The sequence below is a fragment of the Protopterus annectens genome, chromosome 3.part0, assembly GCF_019279795.1.
Source record: "Protopterus annectens isolate FY-2018-M chromosome 3.part0, PAN1.0, whole genome shotgun sequence".
Lineage (NCBI taxonomy): Eukaryota > Metazoa > Chordata > Ceratodontiformes > Protopteridae > Protopterus > Protopterus annectens.
The window spans coordinates 1,116,501,811-1,116,522,052 of record NC_056731.1 but is presented as its reverse complement, the minus strand read 5'-3'; the positions used below and the strand labels follow the sequence as shown (position 1 = coordinate 1,116,522,052).

Sequence of the window (20,242 nt, the reverse complement as noted above, 5' to 3'; positions counted from 1 at the left end):
ATACCTATATGGAAGAGCGGTGGGATGGTATAAAAATAAACAAAAACAGTGGAATAAGGAATTAATAAAATTACAGGCAAAAGTAGATAATTTAAAGCTTGATATTCAAAATGGAAACACCAACTTAATAAAAGAACTAGAAGATACTAATAAAAAATACTCAGAGACGCTACACCACAAAACAATGATCAACTTAGAAAAAATTAAACTATGTTACTATTCAATGAACCCTAAAAACCAACAAAGAATAGCAAATAGGACTAAAAAGATTATTAAAACAAATCAAATCAAGGAACTACATAATATAGAAACCAAAAAGAAAGTATCTGATTTAGAAGGAATACTAGAAGCTTTTAGGCTATTTTTTCATAAACTTAATAATCAGAATGAGAAAACAGAAACACATTCGGCATTGAAAGCTTTTCTCAAAAACAATGTTAAAGTTAGGTTATTAGAGGAGCAGGTACAACTACTAGATAAACAAATAACAATGACAGAACTTAAAGCTGAAGTAAATAAGCTAAAATTAAACAAAGCTCCAGGTATAGATAATATCACCCCAGAAATGTTTAAATTACTATCAAATGAGGCTTTGCTGTTGTTATTGAATGTCTTTACATCAGTTAAAAATGGTAAAGACATTCCTCCTTCTTGGAAGTACACATTAATATCACCAATTCTGAAACAAAATAAAGATCCCAGTGAATGTTCATCATACAGACCCATTTCACTTCTTAATATAGATTATAAAATTTTTATGGCAATACATGCTGCTCGAATAAAACAATTACTACCACTTTTGATAGAGGAGGATAAAACAGGTTTTACAAAAGATAGGAACACTTATGACAACATTAAAAGAATTCTTTCCTTAATTGATTATATAAATGTCACAAAAAACAAAATGAATGTTATTAGCTTAGACATAAATAGCGCATTTGATTCGGTGAACTGGGATTATCTGTGGTTAGTTTTAGAAGAATATGGCTTCTCAAACAACTTCACTTTGTTAATAAAATCATTATATGAAAAATCATTGGCTTATATAAAACTGGGATCTTGTCTGTCTAAATCTATTAAAATAACTAAGGGCACAAAACAAGGCTGCCCTCTTTCTCCGTTATTTTTTGCGCTAGTCATTGAACCCTTAGCAAATAATATACGTATGGATAAAAATATTGAAGGAATACAACTAGACAACAGCATAGAGCTTAAAATTCAACTTTTTGCAGATTATATTTTAATTACCTTAAAAAATAATAGCAGTTTAAAAGCATTATGGGACTCGATTCAAAACTTTCAAAACTTTTCAAGTCTTAAATTTAATGAGAACAAAACAAATGTATTGCTTATAAATGCTAATAAAAAAGATCTAAATAAAAAATACTATAAATATATCTCTACCGATAATATAATTAAATACTTGAGAATTATAATAACTAACAACCTAGATACTACAATTGAAACAAATTATAAAGAGACCTTAAATAATATTAAAAATCTAATACAAAGATGGAATAAATTCTTCTTTTCAATGGAAGAAAGGCTTTATAGAATTAAAATGATCATATTTCCAAAAATTCTTTGTCATACAAGCTTGTTCTTTGCCACCAGCTAAATCACACCTAAAACAATTAAATGATTTAATGGTAAGATTCCTATGGTATCCAAAAAAAACAAGGATAGCTATGAACAATCATCTAGATGATTGGGATATATGTGGCATAGGTTTACCAGACATAGAAATATATTTGCATTCATCCATTATTAAAACAATATCATTATGGCTAAATACAAAATATACATCAAAATGGAAGCTAGTTCATGAGAGAATCTGGTTAAAATCAGGATTTGTAGTAGCAAATAAGTATACAGATTTCATACCAAACAAATTTCTATGGCTGATGAAGGAATATATGATGATACATAAGAATAAAAATATAAGTTCCAAATACATTACTTATACATTAAAAATTTTCCAAAATCTTATTAATAGCAATCCTGATATTAAAGCATGGTCATTTCTTTTATATCCAGTAGCGTACACACAAGGTAATATAATAACATTTAATATGGAAGTAGTCAACATGCTTAAAGGAAAGGGATTAATATATTGGCATCAATTGCTAAACTCTGGAAAACCTCTGACAATAGACCAGATTAAACAGAAATTAAATATGGAAGATAGTTCGTGGTTACATGTACAAGAATTAAGACAGTATATATTAAGCAAACAAGAAACAATGCAACCATCAATAAGACAAATTTTTCCTAACCTTATAGAACATATAATATTACTAATGAATCAACCCATTACTGGAAAGGGATACTTATCTATTTATAAAACAAACAAAAAAATAAAAATGCATAATAATGACAAAATATGGAATTATTATAGATCAGTTAATGGACATGTGCCAAATGACAGAGATAAAAAAAGTAATTCTTCTCTCTCCAATGCAGACATCACTTTCATTACATTGGAGACTTTTTAGATGGCAATTCATACACAGATCTTATGTAACCCCTCATAAAATGGAACTTATGTTTAAGAAAAATATTGGCTGCTGGAGATGTGATTTATCAGTTAAAGCAGACTGGCAACATATGTTCTACGAATGCCATTTGATTAAACCATATTGGGATAAATTAAATTATTTTCTGCAAATGGTATTCAGTGATAAATTCTAGATTTCCAAATCTATTATTTTGTTTAATGCACCTGTACCTGACTGTGTGCCAAGAACAAAATATGTAATCTTATGGACTCTCCTAGCTATTGCAAGGAAGAACATTACATCAAGCTGGAAATCCAAAGCTTCTCCAACTTTTAAGCAATTCATGAATATGGTGTCAGCAGTATCGCAATTGGAAATGAACACTATTAAAGGAAGAACTGAAAGAACTACATCATTATACGTAGCATGGCAAAAAGTAACTGAAATACTGGAGAACAATGACTGTAGCAGATTATAATCAGGAAACAATTGTATAGAAAGTCAATTATATGTCAACAGTAGGCACCCTTGTAAATACTTTATTTTGGTTTTAATGTTTGATATCTGTTTAGAGGTTTTAGCCTACCTTTTTAAATAATTTGTAAATACTTCATTGTCCTAAATAACCTGCATTCATGTTTTCTTGTTTTTGGAAATGAATAAGAATATTTAAAAAAAAAAAAAAGAGTAACCAGAAACTCTTTATTGTCTGAGCTACATGTGCAGTATTGTTTGTTTTGTGTATTTTGGCTTTTCCCAGTTAGGTGTCGCCACAGCGGAACTCCGGTCCGCTAATGATTTGTAGTTGATTTTTACATGCCGAGTTACCAGCCCTGACGCACAACCTTCAACGAAGGTACGCCCATTTACGCATATCTCCACGCAGAAGATGCTCTAGCTGAGAATTGAACCAGACAGCATTTTATTGTGAGGCGACAACGTTACTGCATGGAGTAATATACTGTATGTTCTTCTTCTGTCCTGATCCAGGTCATTTCCCCATTTGTAGTCTGTATCCTTCTTGCTGGTAAGCATGAAAGCTGCATTCACTTTCCTGTGTGATACTGATGCCACATGTGATATTTTTTGCAGCCAGTTAAGAAAGGCATGCAACCCTTTCTAGCCATCAAGTTATGCACCATGTGTACATGCTGCCTAGATGAGGAAAGTTACTTCTTTTGAGAATACTTTCTGTTCTGGTATGTACCAGCAGGTTTTTCATGTTCTGTCTCCACATTGGGATCGATGGATGGAACTGATGCACAGTAATACTACCATAGTGACCTTCTGCACTCTTACTCCAGCCTTGTAGAGATCTATGCTTGTCAGTGTCTTGTACCATACACTGTTCATCCAGTTACTTGGGCTACTCTGTATTGAATCCCAGAGTAAGTCTCCTCATGATATACAGCAAACCTGGATACACAGAGTATGTCTAATGTTTTGCATCATAGCTCCTAAATACAATTCCCATCATTTAGTAGCCTTGTGTAGAGAAGACCTACAGTTTGGGTTTGTGTTCCTGTGCTGTTTTATGTTGGATATACCCTTTTTCACCCAAAGCAACTCTGTAAATTTTATTGTGATTAGCGATTAGACTGTGACCATGCATACCTGTCTCGTTATATGCAGTTGTCAGTGCCAGAACTGTAACTTACTGAAGTAATAGATGGTTTATGGGCACTCCCACCTGATTTTAGATATGTTTCTCTCCTTCAAAATCATTGTGTTATTTATTTTTTAATACCTTTATTAAATTATCATTTAAGACACAGGCAAGCATACATTTATATAAAGGAAAACAAACCATGTTTCCAGTTACATGCATCATGTATCACATGTTCTTTTTTATAACTGTCCTTAGTCCAGCATAATATAAGTTGCTCATTTTCTACCTTACCTTAAACCTCAATCCTCTTCCAGAATATTATTTTGCATCTATTGTTCCCACAATTTCCATTTATTTCTATGAGATTTGCTTCTTCCCTTTTCTAAAGAGCCCACTTCCAGTTCTTTTATCTATGTTACAGTGTTCAGTACTTCAAATAGTTAGACTTAGATTTCCATTTTCTTTAAGCAGCCACCTGAATTAAACTTAACAAAGCCTTACTATTTCTAGACAATTTAGATTCTGTGTCCCGGCTTAAAAATGTCCTTCGTTGCACCCATTTACTTACCCAATATTTCTGACAGAGTATTCTGAAGGGAATTTTTAAACTCCCAAAGCATATGTTCCCAGTTAATAAATTATTCCCCATCACACCGCCAACACTTGCCATGTACTTGAGGAAAATTCTTCATAGTCTGCTTGAAGTATTAAAATACTCATATAAGCACTTCCAAGCCACAATCCTAAACCTTCTAGACTTTGTTGAATACTTGGGAGCCATGCATATGTCCTCCCATTGTTCCCTTGTAAATAGCTTATCTATTCTCTCTTCCCAATGTTTTCTAATGTCCTCTGATTAATTTTGATACTTATTGTGCATTTATGTTGTATGTCCTACAACTTATCCCTTTTTAACAGTTTCTGTTCTAGATTCAGTTAAAACTCTTACCAGAACAGGCCTTTCACTTACGATTCCCCTGTCTCTTTCTCTGTCTTTGTACTCTGATATCAATCCCTGGTAGGGAAGGCAGTCTCTAGTATACAGTCCAAATGTATTTTTGGCCTCATTCCATTCTGTTAATTTCCCTCCCTAGGTATTTGCTCCCAATACCTTGGTTGCTTTGCCAGGTTTATCCAATAAATTCTAGCTCCCTCTTGTCTAGTCTTTGTACCCCTACTTGCAGTCATCCTTATCAGCAAAATCTCCTTTCTCCATTCTCTTGCTGCCTTAGTTGTTAGAATACTTTCTGTTACTTTGTGTAAATAACATCCTGTATGGCTGTTGTTATTCCCCTTAAGGATCTGCATTCAAAATCACACTTCTTATTTCTTTAATTTCCTGTTTCATAATCATACCTCTCCACTTGGATTTATAACCTTCTGCTTGTTGTGTATGAACATTAGTCATGTGGCTCTAAAATGTCCCTTCAAATCAGGTATTCCTAAACTACCTTGTTTTATTTGAAGGATCTACTTATCCCATTTAACCCTTGCCCTCTTCACCTACCAGATAAATTCCTTCAACTCTTTATTATTTATTGTTAACAACTTTGTGTCTGGTTGATAAAAATATACCTGACCTGTATATAAAACTGAGACTAAAAACATTTTCACTGCTTGTATCTTAGTATCCATATCCATAAACAAGATCTTCCAGTTTGTCAGTTTTTGTGTTATTGTTCACGTCTTTTCCCATATATCCTTAACTGCCATAGCAGAATCATTGTTAATCCATTTTCATAAATACTTCATCTTTTTGTGTCCCCATAAATATGGGTATTGTTGAACCAGTTCATTGTGGGTAAATAGTTTACAGCTATAGCCTCTATTTTATTGTCATTAAATTCAAAACGGTCTCAAAATGTTCCACAACACTGAGATTTTCTTCTCTGGTTTTATCAAGTACAAAATAATATCATCTGCAAATGAAGCCAAGTTTTCTTGATTACCATACCAATTATATCTTCAAATTTCTTAGTCCCTTATTTCTTTGTCAGTGGCTCAAAATCTGAAGCAAGTAACATAGGGAAAAGTGGACATCCCTACCTGGTTCCTGTCTTAAGACACAACTTATCAGAGAGGAACCCTTCCACTTTATTTCTACCATACATCAGTCATGTTTCTTCCTAATTAACCTTATTATTTTGTCAGGAAATGCAAATGCTTCCATTGCTCTGCTCAAAAACATTAAGCTTAAGGCCATGGTTTTGACACCAGTCATTGGTCTCAGTGAGGCCTTTCTGTAGGATGTCTACATCACTTAGGGAGTTAATAATGGTTCCCTGCAGTCGTCTGCGAACTTGGTCAGCCAGAAGTCCCTCCGTGTTGGCCTGGACTTCTGAGAAGTAGATGCCAAACAGGAGAGGACCCAGGACCGATCCCTGTGAGACTCTACTCGTGACTGGTGGGAAGTCTGACTTGGAGTCCGCTACTTTCACACTGTGGGTTCTGTCTGTGAGCCAATTTGCAACCCACCTTGTGATATAGGGGTTTGTGCCTAGTTTGATGAGTTTATCAATAATTCCTGAGTGGGGAATGGTATCAGAGGCCTTGGTCAGATTGAGGTAGGCTGTATGAACTGCCTTCCCCTCATCCACAACTCTGGTGACTGACTCAAAGAAGTCAACTAGGTTGAGCATGCATGATCTAGAGTTTGGAGATTCCCTATATCCTTGTTAATTAGGTCTGTGATGATGCACTCCATACCCTTACATATCAGACTCATTAGGCTAATGGGGTGATAATTTCCAGGGTCTGTAGTCGCTCCCCCTTTATGGAGAGGGATGACTGTTGCAATGCACCATTCGGTAGGGACAAAGCCTGAGGTGAGGCTGTGATTGAACAGGGCACACAGATTTGGTGCCAGTTCACTTTGTAGTTCATGTAGAACACATCCAGGGATATTGTCGGGTCCCATGGAAGCTGTATTCTTGACCTTGTACAATGCAGCTTTAACCTGTGCTGCATTAATGCTGGGGTGTCTGGCATTCCTCCGGTATTGTGATTGGTCTTTTAGGGGGGGAGAGAGGGATAAAGTTGGCACTGAATCTGTCAGCCAGTATGTTGGCAATGTCTTTTGGCTCAGTATAGGAGGTACCATTGCACAGTAACTCAGAGCAAACCTAGGTTTTTCCGTAGAGCTTTTTGATATAACTATAGAAAGCTTTGTGGTTGTTTTAGTGTCTGCAGCAATTCTGCCTTCATAGGTGGCTTTAGAGGTTTTGTTGAGGGATCTAAATTTTTCTTTGAGGCTAATAAGGGAGTTTTTCCATTCTTGGGACTTACCTTTTTCTGCAACAGTTTCTTCCTTCTGTTGTAGAGTTTATTAAGGGACCACCAGACTGGCGACTGGCTTCCTTTTTTTTTTTGGAGGAGAGGATCTTGGTTCTGTTTGGTATGGCTAGTACCATGCATTTATTTACATGTTCGTACAGTGCATTGGTGTATGATTCGGCAGTCATGCATCTATTTTCCATTGACATGGGTGGAGTGAAGTTAGCCGCCTCTGTTTTTTGGAGCCCAAAGTCAGCTTTAGAGAAGTTTTTCATGGTGATTACCTTTGCGGGGGTTGTCGGTGAGATGTGGATTTCCATGGTTATTAGTTTATGGTCGGATCTAACCAGGGAGGAATTGACTATTGGTGTAGAGCAACGGTTGCTCATGTTAGTAATAACCAGGTCAAGGATGTTGCTCCCTGTAGTGGGGGTAAGAATGAGCTGGACCAGGGCATTGGAATTGATGAATTCCAGGAGTGTTGGGCCAGTGTACTGGTGCATGAGTAGTTTTCCCAGTTGATGGAGGGGTAGTTGAAGTCGCCTAGTATAAGAGTGTTGTGTTGGACCCTAATAGTTTCCAGGGTGCTTAGGAATGTGGAGAGAGAGTCTTGGGACATAGTTGGGGACCTGTAGCAGGCTACGACCTAAATCGCCGTCTTACCCAACATTAGTTGTACCTGAAGTATCTCAGATGCGTTATGCTGGGCTACTAGTCTGGAGGTGTGCATATCCTTTATGAATATGGAGACGCCACCACCTTTGGAGCTTCGGTTCATGTTCTGGGGCTGTAAGGTGTGGAATGAGTTATAGCCTGGTAGCGCAGGGGTACTTTCTGCTGCTTTAATCCAGGTCTCTGTTACAGCACAGATGTCGATGTTATCCATTTTGAGGAGTGCTTTGAGCAAGTGCATCTTGAGATTTAGACTTTTAGCATTGAACAGCATGACCTTCAGATTACATTTATTTATAACTGTTATGGTGGTAATTTGGTCTTTGGAGCATTTCCTAAAAAAGGCACTATAGGGGTGGCAAAAGCCTTAGCCAGTATCTGGAAACCCAGGGGTGAAAGATGCAGGCCATCTCTGGCAAAGCATCGAGGTCTGTCAATCATGTCATCCCAACAGACAGGAAACCAAATAAGACAAACTAGCGAAAAACAAAAAGACAGCTTGGAAACACCAAAGCAAATTCTCTCTCAGTTTAATTCTCTCTCAGTTTAATGAAGTGCTTTTAGTCTTGCACATATGGCAAGACTTCATCAGAAACTGAACAAACTTCAACACAAGCAATATAAACACACCCTTTTTGTCACATGACACTTCTAATTAAAATCTTGTGTCTTAAAGGCACATCCACACTATTGCTACTTAAAATATTTTTTTAAAACAAATATGACTGGCAATATTTTAGAACACCTCAACCCTTCCCTTCCTTCAGAATTTTTACCTGTAATGGTGATAGAAATATATATACAAACATACATATACTAACAATACTATATCTCAAATTATTGTGTTGACTCTCAAAATATGATATTACTTAGCTAAGAAGTCAGAAACTTACATATCCGAGTCAAATGAAGTCAAATATCACAAATATGAACACATTTTATAAAAATGCATACACACATTACGTTTAAGATTTTTCAACTTCAGTATACTGTTTAAAGATATTGTCTCATTCAAACCCGGGTAAAACATTGCCCCAGTGCGTATTTGCCAAAACTCAAGTTGCTCAAGTAAAAGTTTAAGCGGGCCCCGCCGACTATCATCAACAACTGAATCAATTGCTTTGAACAAAAATGAATGTTGTGGATAGGAAATGTGTCTAGCCAGTGCGTTGTCTCTGTTAAGGGTCTTTATTTTATATAGATGTTTGTATACTCGTTCTTTTAACCTTCTATCTGTTTTACCTATGTAAAACGCTGCATAGCATTGGCACTGAGCTACATAAACCACAAACTTGGACTGACAAGTGTACTTCAATTTGATTTTAAAACTAATATTTTTAACTTCAATGTTTTGTCCTGTACTCATGTATTTACAGTAGTTACACATTTGGCTTTTATACATGCCACACTTCCACTGTGAGGTGTTTTTTTATGTTGTAATAATTCCTTTAAATTAGTACCCCTCTTATAAATAATCCGGGGTTTGCTTTTGACCTTATAAGAAAGGTGAGGATCTCTCCTAATTATTTCCCAATTTTTGTTCAAAATTGACATTATTTCCCTTGCATTACTACTATAGGGTGTTATTAAACTTAAATTCCATACTTCTTTTTGCTGTAATTCTCTGTTACTTCTTATAGCGCTTTGTAAACCAATGGACAAAATGGGTTTATACAACCCCTGTTCTCTCTTATATTTTACTTCTTCCAGTAGACACTCAGTCCACTGGGTAACCTCTCCTAACAAACATTGACCTCATATTACATTCATCCATGAAATCCTGGTCCAACGTGACCATACGGGCAGCTCTCACGAGTTGGCCCTTCACCACTGATTTCTTTTGGTGCCATGGATGGCAACTGCTAAAATGTAATAGAGTTTGAATATGTGGCCTTTCTATAAATTTTCGCTACATATGCGTTCCTTTCCATATCTTTACTAAGGTCCACATCCAAGTATGAAATCCTGGTCATTTCAAATACACAAGTAAAGGAAAGGAAATCTGTAGTGTTAAGATAATCTACTAGTTTACTTCCTTATTTCCTTCTAAAATTATAAAAATATCGTCCAAAAACCGTGTGTAGAACTGGATGTACTGTTTCACTTCTTGTTTACCAAAGATAAATTCTTGTTTCCATGAGGCCATTACCAAATTGGCATAACTTGCCCCACAGGGTGACCCCATAGCTACACCGGTCTTTTGAACATATAACTTATCATTACATAAAATGTAATTATTATACAAGATTATGTCAAGCATTTCCTCTATTAAAGCCACCTCATCGGAGGCTACTGCTTTAGTTCTCAGGTAACTACTGACTCGTTCGATGCCTTCCACATGGGGGATAGAAGAGTATAAATCTACCACATCCACTGTTAGAAAATTGAAGTCAGCATTGAATTCTAAAGTCTTGATTTGTGACAAGAATGACCAAGAACCTTTACATATATATTTCTCTTGAGTTACATACTTCTTCAACTTTTGGTCTACCCATTTTGCCCAAGGGTAAGTTGTGCTTGCCCTAGCATCCACCAAAGGTTACATAGGTGGATTATTGACATTTTTATGTAACTTAGGGATACCAAACAAAACAGGTATCCCTGGGGAAGGCATAGATAAATATCTAAACAAGTCAGTAGTAATCGTAAAATGCAGCAAACCTTACCCTCGAAGGTGATTCCAGAGCAGAAACGAATAATGTAGTAGAAACTGGAAGCCAACCACCACGTAAAATCAGTTCTTTATTGAAACAAGAGAATAAGTGCTTTCGCGTGCATCCACAAAGGCACGCTTCTTCAGATTCAATAAACATAGTAAAAATCACTCATTATATATAAAAAACAGTGATTAATTAGATGCAATTACCCAATTAAATTCAGTTGTTAGTTAATTATTTAGTTGCTTAACCCTTTAGGTATAGCTTAAAAAATTTTTCTCTTTTAAAACTAGTTGAATGACATCAACTCTAAACAATAAAATAGTATGAAAACTATATAGGACGCAGCACAAAACAATCTTCCAAGTTGGAGTTTCTTATGGCTTTGGACAGTCCTTGTGGAACACCAACTATTCTTGACTGACCCCACCACAACAGGATGGAGTGGGGTATTTGACACAGTTAATAGAACAACTATCTCAACGTGCGAGTCAGTTACAGACTAGAGTGGATGCCATTCCTTCTGTGCCTGCCATTGTTCAACCTTCTGCTTCTGCGTTGGTAATTGAAGATGGTAGGCATCCCGATACTAGCTCAGTACCTCCCCATTTGAACCCACAAACCGGAAGTGTGATACCAACTGGAAGTGATGTCACACAAGCTGAACAATTGCACCAGAGGAGTAGTCCAGGTGGCGAAAGGGCGCCGAATGGCAGAGAACCTACAGGTTCAACAGCTTCAGCATCTGGTTCAACAATTCTACCTGTTTTTTCCAGCAATCAGCCAGGTAGTGTCAACTTTACTAACAATATAATAACTGACAAACGACTTAATATGAGAAGTTCTACAGGATTTAATACCATAAAAGACTTGCCAACTTTTACTCAGTGGTTGGAAACACCAATTCCTTTATTCCAATCGCAACCCAACCAATCAACACCTTCTGAAACAGAGGACTCAGGTAACATAGTTTCTTTATTGCAAGACCTTGACAAAAAACTTTTCAAATATAAAAAACTTTCTTTAGAAGTAAGTTACTTAATTCAATGTGTCAATGAAAACATTGTTCCCAAAGGCCTGCGTGCCCACCAATACCCTATGGGGTTAGAGCCAGGTTCATTGTTTCATAAAGAACTTATTGAGTTGTTTAACATTCAGGGACTTGCCCTGTTGAACCTGATGATTAAACGTTATGAGACTTCTATTAACCTTTTGCAACAAGAAGCTACTAGCCTAGATGCTGCTATTAAGGGTCATGTAAACTTTTCAAGATATGCTTTTGATTACAACAGAATTTTTGACAGTATAGACCAACAAATGATGAAATTTAGAGAAATTAAAGTAAAAACAACTAGCTAGAGACCGTAAAGCATATGGTGAGGGGAATGCCTACTCCCCACCCCAAGTTCACAAGTAGCAAAATCCAGCAATGCTGCTATGAATGTATTTTTGTGTAACACAACAAACAGAAATTAATTAACACATGGTCTGTCTGTCTCAAATGATAGTAGTGCACTTCCATCAAGTGAGGGACCTATGTTACCCCAACAGATAATTGTGAACAAGACATCGGCTAACGCCCAAAATTTTCAGCATCAAGCCAACCAATACAATCTGAGATCAAAGAACAAGAAATCTCATTCCAACGACAACTACAAAGGGAAGAATTGGAAACGCAGGAGATGATACCACCTCTAATTGCATCAGCTTCCCCGACAACAAATGCTGCAGATTTTGGACTAAGGAATATCTTTATGAATAATGATAAAGATTTTAAAATTTACAATTTTTCTGATGTTACTATAGATCAACCATTGGTGGAACTATTAGCCAAGGGGTACACCTTCGTCCTCACAAGAAAAGCAGACTTAGTTAAAACTTTAATTGATTTAAAATTATTTGTGCGTAAACTCAATTTGTCTATGCTTTTTGTTGAAAATATTATGGTTCAGTCTAGTGCATTACATCCTTCAAGTACTTTTTGTCCCCCTTTACACCCAACTTTACGATGTTTTGAACTCATTTGTGAGTTGGATTTATATAATGTTTTAGGGGTGGGTAGTAACCATAAGCAGAATAAAAGTAAGAATGTTTCATCTGTAAATGTTACTAGTGAACAACTGTATTTATTACAACTAATTCAAAAAGCCCCAGTCCGTATTATGGCCCCACATAAGGGAGGGGGGCTTGTTGTTATGAATGTGGAGGACTATGTCAATAAAATGGACTAAATAGTCCAAAGTTCCACATATCAGTTGGTTTCACGCAATGAGTTAAATCAAGCATATAGTAAAATAAAGTCTCATTTATATGAAATGCTGTTAGAAACCAGGATTACTACTGACTTGTTTAGATATTTATCTATGCCTTCCCCAAGGATACCTGTTTTGTTTGGTATCCCTAAGTTACATAAAAATGTCAATAATCCACCTATGCGACCTTTGGTGGATGCTAGGGCAAGTATAACTTACCCTTGGGCAAAATGGGTAGACCAAAAGTTGAAGAAGAATGTAACTCAAGAGAAATATATATGTAAAGATTCTTGGTCGTTCTTGTCACAAATCAAGAATTTAGAATTCAATGCTGACTTCAATTTTCTAACAGTGGCTGTGGTAGATTTATACTCTTCTATCCCCCATGTGGAAGGCATCGAACGAGTCAGTAGTTACCTGAGAACTAAAGCAGTAGTCTCCGATGAGGTGGCTTTAATAGAGGAAATGCTTGACATAATCTTGTATAATAATTACATTTTATGTAATGATAAGTTATATGTTCAAAAGACCGGTGTAGCTATGGGGTCACCCTGTGGGGCAAGTTATGCCAATTTGGTAATGGCCTCATGGGAACAAGAATTTATCTTTGGTAAACAAGAAGTGAAACAGTACATCCAGTTCTACACACGGTTTTTGGACGATATTTTTATCATTTTTGAAGGAAATAAGGAAGCAGCTAGTAAACCTAGTAGATAATATTAACAACACTACAGATTTCCTTTCCTTTACTTATGTATTTGAAATGACCAGGATTTCATATTTGGATGTGGACCTTAGTAAAGATATGGAAAGAAACGCATATTTAGTGAAAATTTATAGAAAGGCCACATATTCAAACTCTTTATTACATTTTAGCAGTTGCCATCCATGGCACCAAAAGAAATCAGTGGTGAAGGGCCAACTCGTGAGAGCTGCCCGTATGGTCATGTTGGACCAGGATTTCATGGATGAATGTAATAATTTGAGGTCAATGTTTGTTAGGAGAGGTTACCCAGTGGACTTTTTTTGCGTGTCTACTGGAAGAAGTAAAATATAAGAGAGAACAGGGGTTGTATAAACCCATTTTGTCCATTGGTTTACAAAACGCTATAATAAGTGACAGAGAATTACAACAAAAAGAAGTATGGAATTTAAGTTTAATAACACCCTATAGTAGTAATGCAAGGGAAATAATGTCAATTTTGAACAAAAATTGGGAAACAATTAGGAGATATCCTCACCTTTCTTATAAGGTCAAAAGCAAACCCGGATTATTTATAAGAGGGGGACTAATTTAAAGGAATTATTACAACATAAAAAAAACACCCCACAGTGGAAGTGTGGCATGTATAAATGCCAAATGTGTAACTACTGTAAATGAGTACAGGACAAAACATTGAAGTTAAAAATATTAGTTTTAAAATCAAATTGAAGTACACTTGTCAGTCCAAGTTTGTGGTTTATGTAGCTCAGTGCCAATGCTGTGCAACGTTTTACATAGGTAAAACGGATAGAAGGTTAAAAGAACGAGTATACAAACATCTATATAAAATAAAGACCCTTAACAGAGACAACGCACTGGCTGGACACATTATTTCCTATCCACAACGTTCATTTTGTTCAAAGCAATTGATTCAGTTGTTGATGATAGTCGGGGGGGGGGTGCTTACACTTTTACTTGAGTAACTTGAGTTAAGTTGGCAAATACGCACTGGGGCAATGTTTTACCCGGGTTTGAATGAGACAATATCTTTAAACAGTATACTGAAGTTGAAAAATCTTAAACGTTAATGTGTGTATGCATTTTTATAAAATGCGTTCATATTTGTGATATTTGACTTCATTTGACTCGGATATGTAAGTTTCTGACTTCTTAGCTAACTAAGTAATATATTTTGAGAGTCAACACAATAATTTGTGATATAGTATTGTTAGTATATGTATGTTTGTATATATATTTCTATCACCATTACAGGTAAAGATTCTGAAGGAAGGGAAGGGTTGAGGTGTTCTAAAATATTGTCAGTCATATTTGTTTTTAAAAAATGTTTTAAGTAGCAATAATGTGGTTGTGCCTTTAAGACACAAGTTTTTAATTAGAAGTGTCATGTAACAAAAAGGGTGTGTATATATTGCTTGTGTTGAAGTTTGTTCAGTTTCTGATGAAGTCTTGCCATATGTGCAAGACAAAAAGCGCTTCATTAAACTGAGAGAATTTGCTTTGTTGTTTCCAAGCTGTCTTTTTGTTTTTCGCTAATCCTATCATCCCAAGCAGACAGATACTGGATCCCCTTAGAATGACACCAGAAACTTAACTGGTTTATCCCCTCCCTTGTTGCAACATGCTTCATTTTAGGGTGTTTGTGCAATGTGAGCAAGTGGCATATCACCGTGCCTCCACAGCAGCCAGGCCACCTCCCATCTTGAGGACCTTGCCTCTTCTAGTGAAATCTTATGTCTTCACCAAGGATTGTTGCAAAGAGATACCCACATATTGCTCCACCCTCCGGGATAGGGACACCCATCCCTCCTTGCCACTCTGTAAGTCACCCCAGCTGCTAATCAAATCCAGGTTGCCTGGGTCATAGTCAGAGCTTTATCATTATATGCCACTAGAGTTGCTTAATTCATGATTACTGATAGAAAGGCAGGAAAACAGATGTGTGAGTGCCATCTCTCTTTACAAGCAGTATAATGTTTTACAGTAACACCATGTTATGCTTCCTCATCAGTACTGAAGTATGCTCATTATGCTACATATTCACAATACATGACAATGTGGTAGTATCAGCAATTGTCAGATATTAGATTTGTGCATAATGTACAGCATTTGTTGCGTGGTATTTTAGATTTCAGGGGACTATATAAGATATTATAGTGCAATACAAACACACTTGAACACCAACACTACCTTTCTGTCCAAACTTCCTAAACTTCATTTGTAAACCCAGCTACCTACTAGCCAAATATCACAGATTAGCACACATTAAGTACACCAACCTAAAAACTAGAAAATGATTTGACTATTATTGTAAGCCTCTCCAGCCTAAACACTTAACACTCCTCCACTCCTTACTAGACGGGGACATTCATCCTAACCCTGGTCCAAACTATACCCTTACCATTGCAAACTGCAACCAATACAATACTAGTACCCTACCACCTACCAAACCTTCCAACTCACTCTCCATAGCACATCTTAATATGCGTAGTATTTGCAATAAAATCACTCAAGTTCATGCCCTCCTAGATGTCCACCTGTTTGACATCCTATGTTTATCAGAAACATGTCTAAAACCTACCATTAAAGACAATGAAATCACCCCGCCTGACTACAATATCAGTAGACTGGACCGCACAGCCAAAAAGGGAGGACAGGTAGCAATACTCTATAAAGCAGAGCTACAAGTCCGCACTGTAAATCTTAACCTACCTTTGGACAATAGTACTGAAATAATTATCTCCAAACTTCAGGTCAATACACGTAACGCCATAAATATCATCTGTATATACCTTCCCCCAGGAAATAACATCAGTACACTCGAGTATATCCTTAACCGGCTTTCTATTAATCTCCCCCAAGAAACCATAGGCCTAGGGGACTTTAATATCGATTGGAATTCCTGTAGTAGTACAAACCCCACCACCCATATTAACTTATATGGCTTCTCACAAACTATTAACTCCTCTACCAGAACTAATAGACTCAACAACAAAGAAAGTACCTTGGACTGTATACTTACTAATACTCCTCAACAAACCTATATAGCAGGAACCCTTCCAGATGACCTAAGTGACTATTCACTAACTTACATTATTAGACATAAACCAACCTAACTTTCCCTAACACTTTCAGAACAGTACGCTCCAAAAAGCAATTTAACCCAGAACTTGTCCAAACAGAACTTAAACAATGTAATTGGTCACCATTAAAATCTCTCCCTCTAAATGAAGCAGTAGAATACTTCAGTACCACATTCTTAACCATCCAGGACCACCACGCCCCAATACGCTGTATTAGAAATAAAGCTAAACCAGCCCCTTGGCTCTGTAATACTAGGCAAAAAATCCTTCTCAGAAACAAATCCTGGGCAAAATGGCATACTACTAAGAATCCTACAGATCACCAAACCTTTACGGAACATAGAAATAATACAAAAAAAGCCATCCTGTTAGACAAAAAGAACTTTTAGCTCCAATTACAGCAAACCTCCCACAAGGAACCTCGAAAATTTTGGACTAGCATTAACAAACTTCTATACCCAGGCCAATCTATCACACCCAACCCACAAGGCTCAAACCCTGAGAATCCCACACAAACAGCTAATGCCATCAATTCTTTCTTCACAGATGCCATCCAAACTCTTGCTAGCCACCTATCTCCTGATACCTCAAATCTGCCTACTTCTACTACAAACCCACCACCATCATTTCATTTACAACCGGTGTCTACTTCCTTTATTTGCTCCCTTATCCAAAAATTAAAACCTACCACCCCCTCAGCTGACAAACTCCCAACAGAATTCCTGCAAAAAGAGCTAAAGCCATTGCCTATCCCATTTCCATTCTGATAAATAGAACCATAAGTGAAGGAACTTTCCCATCTATCTGGAAAATTTCTCATATCATCCCACTACATAAAGGGGGGAACTCCAATGACTTCTCTAACTTTCTTCCCATAGCTCTATTATCCCCTCTTGCAAAAATTATGGAAAAGTGCATCCATAAGCAACTACTTAACCACCTTCTCCATAACAACCTACTTGCCAACTGTCAACATGGATTCAGACCTTTCCACAGTATCACCACTGCCCTGCTATAACAAAAACCGCAATAAAAATATTCTTTCCTCTGCAGTCTTCATTGACTTATCTAAAGCTTTTGACATGGTTAATCACCAGCTCCTTCTACACATACTAAAATCTCTTTCACTCGATCCTCTATCTATGAATTGGTTCACATCTTACCTAGAAAACCGACAGCAGGCTGTACTCTGGCAAAATAAGCTGTCTAATCACCTTCCTATCTCCCTCGGGATCCCACAGGGTTCCATATTAGGCCCACACCTATTTTACATTTATATTAATGACCTGCAATCAGCTATTCCACACACCACCTGTATTCAGTATGAAGATGACTCTACTATAATCTGTTCAGCCACTTCTCAAACTGAACTTCAGTCTCTTACCCAAAAAGCTTTCAATACTGTAGAACAATGGTTCTCACACAGCTGCTTCCTCCTAAACCCCCAAAAAACTAAACTGTTATTCTTCACACCAACCCGAAAGTCCACCCCTTTACATTTCACTCTCACATCCAACAACGGTACTCTTATTTCTCCTGACCCAACCACTAAACTCTTAGGGATAACAATTGACAACAACCTTAACTTTGATATTCACATAAACACCACAATAAAAATAGTTAACAAAAAACTAGGATCCCTTTACAGAATCAAACCCTTTCTTACACCAGTAGCTAGGACTATAGCCAGAACCCACTTAATCTCCACTATACTCTGTGCGTCTCCTATATACACCAATCTCTCTAAAAACAACCTCAACAAACTAGCAACATCCTATAACAATATTGCTAGATTTGCTACAGGCTCTCCTTTCAGAACCCATCACTGTTTGAATCTAAAACAACTAGACTGGCTAGAATTTCTTAACCAGCTTCAATTTCACCAGCTTGCAATAGCCCACAAGACCCTGTTTCAACCCAGCAACACTCCAATACTCTCTAGCCTCATTACACCTTATAATAATCTCAAGAATCTACGCTCCTCAAACTGCTGATCAGTACTACCAAATCCAACAACTTAGCAGGTGACTCCTTGTTCTCTAACTCTGTTGGGAAATGTAGTAAGAATCCTTGTGTTCAACATCTTTGTATCCTGTATAAAAAGGGTTAAAATGTGAAACTGTATTGCATGTAAAGAAATAAGCTAAAATGAGTTGTTTTTCTGAAAAGAATTTGCTGACCAAAAAGGAATGCACAGATGCTGCCTTGGTCCAGGCACAAGCCTATCTTGTGACTGACCTCTGACCCAGGAGGAATGTATAGATGTTACCTTGGGGTATGCACCAGCTTATCTCATGCCTGATTTGTGATTATCTAAGACTTCAGTGAGTAAATTTATAGCCTTGACTTAAATTCCTTGTCTAGTAATCAGCTGCTGTGTGCGTGCAAAGAGTACTATATAAACCCATGTAAAATGTACAGAATTCAGACTGCTGACATACCAAGTTTTGTAGCAGGTCTCCATGCATGTAAAATAAACCTTTTTGGCTTACATTTTATCTGCGTGATTCTTCCAGTATATGTTAAGAGTGTTAAAAATCTTTTGACAGGAAATTATGGAATAAACTGTCCTCTGAAATCACATCTCAGACTTCTCTCTTACTATTTAAAAGGAATCTAAAACTATTTCTCAATAAATACTGGCCATGCTCCTGTACTAACCTTGACTAACTTTTTTTCCTTTACACTAATTTTCAACCTACAATCCTTTATAATCTTCTCTTTAAAGTTTCGATATACTATATTATTGCATATAAAATGTATGTATATTGTACCTTCTCACGTAATCACTATGACTATTATAATTTGTACTTCTAAAAAAAAAAAAAATTACACTGTTTTTATGTAACAATTGCTGCTTTTATAATATCTGTCATAACTTCTATATTAATTGTGTGTGTTTTTCTTGGAGCTTTTCTCCCCGGGCCTCTACTGAAAATGGACATGTATCCAGCTAGACTAGCCCAGTCAACAAATGTAAAATAAATAAATAAAAAATAAATACTGCTTTTGTTTCTTTTCTTCGTTTATTTACTTGTGGAGTCTGTTCCATGAAAATAACTTTTTTTCTGGATGTATTCCAGTGAAAGACTGTCCGTGAAGGTACAAACAATCAGATCAGTAAATAAGTACAAAAACAGTGCTCTTACATTAGAGCAAGACTCCTACCCACATGGATGCTATACCCCACACTTGCAGCTCTAAATATATTAACTCTGAGGTTTCGCAGAAGTGGGGGTATGAGGAAGCTTCCTTGCCCCCACTGGTACATGAATTCACTGAAGAAACAAAGAATCAGCAAAATTTCCCATCACATTCCTACTTTGACAAAACTATGAACTGACCAATCAAATGACTCCCCTGTGTGTGTGTGTGTGTGTGTGTGTGTGTGTGTGTGTGTGTGTCTTATAACTATAGATTGAAACACATACAAAGAAACATGCAAACTTACATACACTTTTATTCATAATTCTATGT

The 20,242-nt window shown here is 36.6% G+C and overlaps 1 protein-coding gene across 1 annotated transcript in view; it reads left to right on the top strand.

The window, feature by feature from the left end:
- Positions 1–20,242, top strand: part of IMPACT (impact RWD domain protein) — a 1,366,254-nt gene that overhangs the window by 636,224 nt on the left and 709,788 nt on the right. Inside the window, exon 6 of the mRNA XM_044065351.1 lies at positions 12,952–12,963. Within this exon, the coding sequence (XP_043921286.1) occupies positions 12,952–12,963 (12 nt within the window). The remainder of the gene's footprint in view (positions 1–12,951; positions 12,964–20,242) is intronic.